We start from the raw sequence: 9,532 nt of genomic DNA, 5'->3' as shown, positions 1-9,532 counted from the left end.
TACAAGTATTTCTGTAAACCTAGCATAAAGTGTTAGGAAATATAATTGACCCTTCTGTTTTGTGTGCTGCTAATCTTTAGAGTGAAACATCCTACCACAAGATGGAGATCTCGCTATTAAAGTGTTTCTTTAAAGAATGTCCTATGTCTTCCCGCAGGTTCCGTAATAACTTTTGAAAGTCTCTGCTTCACTGAATGGAACAATGAATTTCTATTCTCCTCCTGCTCCTCTTTTCCTTCCTGTACCAAAGTCCAGAAGTGAAGTGCACTTTGATTACTGCAAGGTAGTCTGGGCCTTTAATTGCTGTATTGAAAAATAAAATTTTGACACCAACTGGAAGTCTTGAGGGACGTGCATTGCCACTGTGTGCAGCAAATGGAAATTCGATTTTGTGGGAATACTAATTCCCCCCAACCATCACACATAACATCTATGAGAACTCTTCTTTCTGTTGCAGTTACTGCCGTACTGCGTATACCAGTCTGGGTGAGAGAACGCAGGCTGATGGATTTGGTAAAGGGATCTGACCACTGAAAAATGAGCTAATTAGCTATACTCAATGTTATGTGAAATGTGTTTCTGGGCTGTTTTCAGGAGATCATTATTCAGGTAATGAGCCAGGGAAGAAGCAAACAGTACCCTAGTTAGCTCTGTAGACATACTCAACTTGTGATGAAAGTTTTGGTGGGGCTTCTTATTACTTATTTTTATTGTAATATGTGAAGAGTACTTTCAGGTAAATTCAGACCTTTCCAGAGTTGACACTTCTTAACAGATATAAATTATCCTGGCAGATGAAAACTGTTTGACTTACTGCATACAGCAAGTAAAACCCTTTGCCAAATATTTGTCTGCTAAAATACATTGATTCCTGTGAAAACCGGAATAAGAACTGTTTTAAGTAGTAGCTGGTTTGATTTTTACAGCCTTGGCATTGTGTTTTGAATGTTCTTGAGGCAAGTTATGTGTTTCTGTCAGCTGATCTTAGTTCTGTGAAAGTCTGAGTCTGGGTCTGTTCATAGCAGAAGTAGCAAACCTTTGCAGTGCATCCTGTGATTATAGTGGGCAAGTTTATTAATAGACTGCAATATAATGATTTGTAGCTCTATGCTGCTTATTCCCATATGTCTCTGACCTTCCTCCTCCTGCTGCATTTACCTGCATATTTGCCCAAGCAGACAGCAAAAGAAAAAGAGGTATTAATAGCTGACTATATGTAAATACCCTTCCTGTTCAGTAGGTGTTAATGATTCACTTGTCTAGTTCTGTAAAAGGGACGGTCTTTAATACCAGTCTTAAAATCTCATGAAGAATTTTAAATGTTTTATCAGCATATCATTTTGATAACTAATTTGAATGTTTCTGGAGTAGAAAAGGTGCTCTATGGGAAACCCCAAATCTGGGTAGCAGCATGTTTTATATTCATACTGCACTCTAAGCAGTATAGGTAAATGCAGTTTCCCTTATGGATTTGTGTAAATACAGGGGGGTTTTTTGTTCTCTCTGTGACCAGCTCTGAAGAAAGTAAGTTACATTTGGTGGTATCAGTAAAGGAGCATTTCAGCTTAAACAGCTTGTGTGATGAGTTTCATTATTTTCCTCTAGTTATCTGTTAATTTTTGGCTCTGAGTTTTCATAGCTAATAACTTGACTGAGTTTTGTGAACAGAAGACTTTCTCCCTAATATAAATCACGGAATAACATTGCAGCATCTGTTTTCTATGTAACATTAAGCATTATTTTTCTGAAGATAGTGTTTTGGTAGTCTTTAATGGAAAGGTGTGGATAGAATGCCAATGCTGATTAACATTTTTTTTAACCAGTTTTATTATGAAAATATATTGTACAACTATGATAAAGAGTTGGGGGGAAAAATTGTAATCTGTTCTGTAACTTTTAAACATGAAAAGGAGGAAAAATGTTTTGTAGCATAGGCAAAATGAGACCTAAGAGGCTGTCAGTAAGAAATTGGTAAGAATTTGAAACAATCACAAATACTAAGCTTGGCAGCTGCTTGTCGAGAGATGTAAGTTTTTGGCTTTGAAAACACTTACTGCTCTTTCAAAACCAGGGAAATTAGAAATATGGAGGGAGAACAGTGGGACAGTGGGCAAGTGGTGGTGTCCTCATCAATTATGTCACGTAGTGCAAATACTGTAGGCTTGCTTGTTGTAAGAGCCTGCTAGGTATTTGCAAAGCTACAGGGTCTCAGTTGTACATTTTGTGTATCCTAATACTTTTTAAAGGTATTTAGAATGCTTTTGAATGCCCTGAACCAGTATTTGTCAATAAAATAAGCAATACTCCATTCTGCTGTAAGGAAAATGCTTGTTTAATTAAGCAGCTGTGCGGTAAATAGAGCTTGGTCTCATAAGCAGTAACAGATGAGTTTAATAATTAACAGTAACTTTTTTTTAAACTTAATTTCATTTGAAAGGGAAAGTTTTTTAGGTCTTTTTCTATGTGTAAATGGTCCTCCCAGTAGCTCTTCATATCTTACTCTGATTGCAGCGCTCTGGTTATCTTTGTGGCATCAAGGCTGGTTATGTATATGGGCCCTGATTCCCTCCTTCACCTGCTAAGCTGTCAAATCACTCTGCATGATTTCCTACTGTGTAACTGATGCAAAGCTATTTTTAATAAATAAAATCCAAATGATAATTTAAAGTCTTAATCTGACAGAATTATATAGTGGAGTACAAAAACTTGAAGGCTCTTCATCCTACCTGTGCAGCGACTTCCCTCTTGTTGAACAGAGATCTGCTGTATCTCTGAAAACTCATCTAAGTTCTTCCCTATTAATTTCTTCCATTGGTTGCAGTGTACTTTTTCCCCTTCTTCCTGAGGGGGAAACTGTTACACTGTTGCTTCCTCTACTTAACTCTTCTCACTGCAGTAGAAATTCAAGGAATCGGGCAGCTTCCTGATTTTGCATCTCTTGCCTGTTCACCACCATTCTTTTATCAAATACCACTGCTTTACCCTTGTTTGAATTTTGTCTTGTTTGTTGTTCTGCATGATGTGATAGACTAAGCTTTCAGGGAAAAGGTTATGTAGAAGTGAAATTTGTCATCTTCATTTTGCATGGCACTCATGTTATTAATATTGAATTGTAATGGACTCTGTGTGGCCAACTCTGCACACTTAGGATGGCAATCTTTATCATCAGAAAGCAGGATGTGAAAGAAGGGAACAGAATTGTATTATGTCTATTTTTCTCAGAGGGTTTTTTCTCTTTTTTTTCTTTTGGACGGCTTAAATTGCTGCTTATCATTTTCAGCTCAAAATATTGAATACTACTCTCTCTAGCATTTCTTGTGTAGAAAAAGAATGTAAATGGCAAGACCAGCTGCACAAGAAGAAAGGATAGGGAAAGACTGAGCTACATTTAAAAACAAAACAAAAAAAAACCAAAAAAAAACCCCAAATCTTTCCCATCCTTTCATTAGTTGACTTATTTTTGCTTAACTGGAAAGCCTTTAAGGACAGCATAACAAAGATGTCATTGTACTGCCAGGAGCTTTGTTAGCTCTAGCTAGTGTTGCAGTTAATTCTGTTTCTTACATTTATTCAGAAGGAAAAAAAATTGAATGCTACTGCTGTTGTAGAATTTCTGTTGTAGTGTTTCAGTTGTGGAATTGTTAATCCAAATTTGGATGTGGCATAGCAAGAATAGCCTCAACTAATGGAAGGAAAAGCAATACTAGTCTGGTCCTTAGTTCAGCGTGGAAGTGGGAGTAAAACAGCATCACCCACCTTCCTGTTCTTATATTTTTAAAAAAACAAGTGTGTGAAGTATGCTGCTTTTTTCATGGGTATAATGCAAAAAGGTGGGTGTGTGGCTGGGGGCAGGGAGTATTCCAGAAAATGCATGGGAGACTTGCTAGTGGCTCCTAGTCTGACAGTGTTCTGACCCAGCTAGACATGCTTTATTTCAGTGCCCCCGGCTAGCAGATTTTCTTTTAACCTGGAAATCTCTGCTGATGTGCTTTTCCTTTTTTGTCCTCTATCCAGAGAGTTTCTTTTCTTTGGAAAGAGGATAAAAAAGCACTATAGGGTTTAGGCCATCACAGAGTTTGTGATGTCTTCAGATATCCGTGTCTTCAGAATTCTGTACAACTTTCCTACAGTTTTATTCTGGAAGAGAAGCGGGTACCCACTATCAAACATAGGACCAGCTCCTGACCTTACAGACTAATGAGTGCAGCCTTGCAAGTTCATGGCTTTCCTACACAGGAGCTGATGATGGCTCGCTGTGAAAATGCGGTTTCATGTCTGAACAAAGCTGGTGTTGCTTCATATAGACGGTTCAGTCCTCTAGCCCCACAGAATTGATGGCTGCAGAGAATACTGTTGCACTACATACATGGCTATAGCTAGACTGAGCCAAAGATGGCATAAAGAGACTCACAGGTCTGTTCATGGGTACTAAGCTTTTTCTTCCCTAGAGCTCAACATTAAATAAGCTCTTGCCTGATGGTAAACACCCATATTGCCTTTATCCAAATTAGAAATCATTACCCTTGTTGCTTTGGGCTCCTTTTATTTTCAGTTCCTGCACAGTTTGGAGAACGCAGCACATGGTGTCACTACAGTCTACCCCAAAAGGGGGTGGGGGTGGGGAAACTGTGCGATATATATATTTGAAGAGGCTACATGTCACTTGCTGGTTTTAGCAGCATTTGTTAATAGAGTTTTGTATGATTCTGTAAAATGAGTCTCTCCATGTAAGCATATGTCTCCTCTGAGAGCCAAAAATCAGTGAATGAATTGGTCATGAAGGCAAAGGGGAAACAGATAATGCCACCCAGGAATTAAATTGAGTCTTTAGACTCCAAATTCAATTTGGTCACAATAGTAGGCTGTGTCGTACATTTTTTAAAAAGAGTCTTAGTCTCAGTGCTACAATGGAAGGTCAGGGTTTACGTACGCTCTGCTAAATCTACCTGTCAAACTGAAAATTCTGCAGCTTTAAAGTAATGCTAATTATAATGCAAGACAAGTTCCTGCTTCTGAAGACATGTCTAATGATCTCATTCATTATGTATACAGAGTTTTCCTTACAAAATTAATTTATACAATTAGGGTTAAATTCCGCTTGGTGTAAAAACAGAGTAAATTGGCTAACTACAAATTCACACCAGTAGAGCTTCAGTGCAGAATGCGATGCCTAATTTGTTATTTCTGCCTGAATTTTTTTTTCTCTCCTGAGAGTTACTTAATAAAATACTTTGGGGCAGGAAGATTACTGTAATCTGTCACTTGTTGCTCTCACACATTCCACATTTATTACTGGAGAATTTTCCTATCGGAACTTCCCTACCAAACAAGAAACAGGAGACCATTTTCTAACAATTTTATAGTGTTTAAATAATATGCCAATTTGTAGAACTCATAATATTAAAAAAGGTATTCTAATAATCCAAGTTAATAGTATAAAAGGTTCTTAAAATTGTGTGTATATATCTATACGTGTATATAAAGGCAATGTCAGCCCTGTGATTCAGGAAAAAACAAAAACATACAGCACTGGCTGCTATCCAAAGAAAATAATACTGTAGTAGCAGTAAATGATAAAAACAAAGCACTTTTTACATCTGTCTTGCATTGTTAATTATCATAGTTTAATATTTTTAAACAATAATAAAAAAGTCTGCATCGCTTGATGATGCAAGTATTAACATAAGTTTGTAGAATTCCATACAGTATCTGCTAAATAAACATGTTTGGCAGCTTAGCAAATATCATATGATTGCAGCATCCGTGATTTGAATTAAAACAGTGATTTCTTCCTCCGCAAAGAGTCTGTAAATCGGAATAGCAGGCTCTGGGGCGGTATCTGACCCCCACGGGCGCGAGGAAACCTATTTAGTGCGTGGCCCCGGCGCGGGACGGCCCCGATCAGACGATTGTCTCCTTGGAGTTCCTCTTGATGGGCTGCAGCCCCAGCAGCGACTGCTGCGCGGAGGCGACGGCCGCCGGCTTGGGGATGAGCAGGATCACCCGCTGGTTGGTGCGGCGCCACTCGTTGTAGAGCCTGCAGTGATACCGAAACGACACCTGCGGGGAGAGGAGACGCACCGCCCTCAGCATCGCCGCCGTCCTCCACGGGGCCGGCCGGGCCTTGGGGAAGCACCTTCGCGCGGGGAGGAAAACGCGTGCACAATAGAGGCTGGCCGAGGTGAGACGCACCACGCGGCGGGATGGTTCTCCCAGTTTCAGCAGTGGAGAAGAAAAGCAGCTCGTGTCCTACTTTCTGCTGTTGCCCACCTCTCCTTCCCTTTTTATAGCATGAAAAAGCAGGCGTCCTGCCTGTCTTTCCCATGAACTCGCAGTATTGGCAGCCGTTTACAACCAGGTGAATTTGCAGTGCCGTCATGCTGCGAGCTGTTAAACTGACAAATAATGTAATTGGCTTGATGGGGAAAGTTTGCGGGTAGCTTAAAGGTACTGCTGTGTTTATATTAAAAAAAAGAAGTGACAAGCTCATATCTTCTACCTTGTAATGTTTTACTGCTGAACGCATCAATCTTCAGATTGCAAAGATGCAACAAGGTGAGTTCAAGCCATCTGCTAATATTCACTGTGTTAGCACAACCATCTCAGTTCAGTTTGTCATACATATATATGCATATTTTTATCTCTATACAGCTGTCTGCTGTTAGAGACAGAAACCTACATAGCTTTTGTTAGCAAAGCTGTTGCCCGTGGACGGCCCTTCTGACCGATGAATCAGTTCGCCCACCTTTCCACCTCCTCTGCGCCCCCGAAGAACAAGCAGTCTGCACCTCCCTTTCTGGGCAACACCCGAAACGTAAGAAGGTGGGAAATGCAGAAATCATGCGGTGGTGGTGGGGTGGGGGTGGGGGACACAGTCTGAGGAGACGAATGCCATCCACAGTGCAGGGCCTGCTGCAGCAAAGCCTGGGTGCGGGTTTAGTTTTCAAACAGCATCGGATGAGATGCTTTCAGAAACGGCCGCGTTGCTGAGCCCGGCTTGAACTGTTTGTTTGTTTAAGACATTTTCACAGGCTCCCTAGTTAAGTTTGACAGCTTGTTTACAACGGGCTCTTGCCTGGAGGCAGTTTCCAAGCGCTGTCAGCTGCTGAACTGCAGCGAGAGCCAGGGTTACTCAGCCAGGGTTACTCGCCATAAGCTGGTGCTCGGGATACGAAACCCTCCCTCCTGAACAAGAGCCTGTTTTTACATCACTCCTTGGCACGCTCGGCTTCCTTGTCACCTCTTCAACAGCACAGCAAGGGTGGGCAGTGGCTGTCCGTCTAACTTACTGCATGTTTTGTGAATTCACTGGGGCAAGCCTTTGTTTTTAACCCAGACTTACTTTCTGTGGGAAGCCCGTTGTGCTCCAACTCCCCCAGTCAGTCCTGCAGAAGTCAGGATTAAGCAGGGTGCGAGTTTAAATTGTTTAAAACTTCAGTTTTAACTAAAAGTCTGCATTTGGGGGCTGAAGCGTTCTTGGGAATAGCAGCATTTTTCATGTATAGATCAGTTATAATGAATAAATACAGAGAAGAAGCAACAGTATGTTAGGGAGAACTTGGCTGTTTTATGAGAAGAAATAAAATAGCTTCTTTGCTAAAAATAGCATCGCTCCCATTTTCTGCTCACTGGGGTACTGTGGTGTGTAAACAACCCATATGCTAGCTTTTACCTTCAGAGACTATTAGCTGATTTATTGGAAGTAAAATGAAATTTTAGTTTTCTTAATTTTCCCAGGACCTAAAAGAGCATTATATCACGTTATGTGTAATGGCTCCCACAGCACTCAATATATTCCCTGCGCTGCCTCCACCAAGCTGTGCAGGATTCTCCTATTCCTTGAAGCAGGGCAATATTTCAGCCTTGAAAGCTGAATTCAGGGAAGGGGCTGCTGAAGCACCAGTGGGGTGAGCGCTTCTGCTCACGCCCCCTTCTCTGCTCTACCCCCAAGCTAACTCCCTGCTGAATGGGAAGGGGGGGGGGGATGATTTGCCCCAAGGCTTCCTGCCTTGCCCTTCCCTGAGCAGCCCCGTGCTTCATTAGCCCGTCCACCTCCTGCCGGCCTGAATAATGGATTAGAGTGGAATTACATCGTCCACAGCTCAATGGGCATGAGTGATACTGTATTTCAATTAAATCAACCGAGGTACGCATTTACACCAAGCTCACTATCAGCACATTGTCCGAATGCCAAATAGCTTCGGAAGGGCACACACATTTCTATGCTTCTGAAGAGGGAAAAGAGCTATAAAATGAATAGAGGTGCTTCTCACCGTTATCACTGCAAGTGCAATGGCTGTTGCTAGTGACTACCCTTTACATGTTGCACAAAAAGTTGTAATGAATTGTAAAGATGTGTCCCCATGCCAGAATATAATTAAACCCAGCTATTCAGCCAAACTACCCCTTCCAACTGCCAACCGTAATGGTGCTTGTGAATTAAGCATAATAAAGAAATTGGGCAGCCTCTGGTTTTAAGGCAGTCACGTACTAAGGGGGTTTGAACAACCTTTGCTTGAGACCCTGAAGGACATGTCTACATGCATCATGCCCCAGGAAATCCAAGTGCCACCTCACTGCTGAAGTAAGTGGCCATCCTGTTAAGAAGGAAGTGAAGCTGCTTTTCACAAAAAGGGAAGCAGAAGCAAAACAAACAAAAAAGCAACAGCAACCAAAAAGTACCCAAAAACCTGCAGGAGACCTGAGGCAAGATTTCTGAGCTTTCCCTATTTTTGTGCGCTGCTAAAATTAGCCCTAAGTCCTCTATAGATGAGACAGGGTTTTGCTATTACAAAAGAAGTGAATGAGACTGTAACTTCTATAGCTTTCTTGGAGCTAGTTTTGGGGTTTTTTTCTCTCTTCTTCCCCTTGTTTTTTCCCAGGCTCACTGTGGGCTCAGTGCAGGGGTTTCTTGCTCTGGGGCAGCTATGCCAATGCAAGTCTTAGCATATTATTTCCTAATGAAGCAATCAAAACCTGCCGGAAGGGGTCGGCCTGCCGCCCCCAGGCAGCGTGCGGTGGGCCCCATCCGCTCGCGGGGTCAGTGCCCCACCAGCGCCGCAGGCAGGGTGGCCTTGCCCCGTTTGGGGCAGCACAGGCTGCAACGCCCGTTCCTCCTCGCACCGGCACGGCTTTGCACAACTGCCCAGGCATCGCTGCGCTACTGCGAGCGCTCCCTGTCCACAACAGCCTTTCCGTTCTCCTCCCTCGCCAGCGCTAGTGGTGTTAAGCGTTAAACTTGTGGGAACTCGGGGTTTTTGATGAACAAACAGCTGGACCATGGCTTGATAAACAGTGTTTACTCTTAAGCTGGATCAGTGCTCAGCACACGAACGACAGCACACCTGGGTGCACGGTGGGAATAACACAGCTATTTCATCTGGACAGCTGCTGAAGGAAAGAGGAGTTATATTTCTGCAGACCTGGGTGCAAAGTGTGTTCTGCCATGGCTTTCCCACAGAATCACAAGCACCAGGAATATGGAAAATGAACCCTGAGAAAGAGATTTACACCCAAATTCAGCATTTTTGAA

At 42.2% G+C, this 9,532-nt stretch overlaps 1 protein-coding gene across 7 annotated transcripts in view; it reads right to left on the bottom strand.

The window, feature by feature from the left end:
- Positions 1-2,316: 2,316 nt before the first annotated feature.
- The window catches only part of LOC135323522 (E3 ubiquitin-protein ligase MARCHF3-like), a 79,692-nt gene continuing 72,476 nt past the window's right edge, over positions 2,317-9,532 (bottom strand). For 6 of the 7 annotated variants that reach the window (XM_064499889.1, XM_064499890.1, XM_064499891.1 and 3 more), the window contains one exon: positions 2,317-6,060. In XM_064499889.1, coding sequence (XP_064355959.1) covers positions 5,902-6,060 — 159 coding nt within the window. In that variant the 3' untranslated portion in view covers positions 2,317-5,901. The other variant, XM_064499887.1, reaches the window with a different exon arrangement.

Source organism: Dromaius novaehollandiae, chromosome W, assembly GCF_036370855.1.
Source record: "Dromaius novaehollandiae isolate bDroNov1 chromosome W, bDroNov1.hap1, whole genome shotgun sequence".
Lineage (NCBI taxonomy): Eukaryota > Metazoa > Chordata > Aves > Casuariiformes > Dromaiidae > Dromaius > Dromaius novaehollandiae.
The sequence above is the reverse complement of the archived record's forward strand: the minus strand, read 5'-3'. Positions and strand labels throughout refer to the sequence as shown.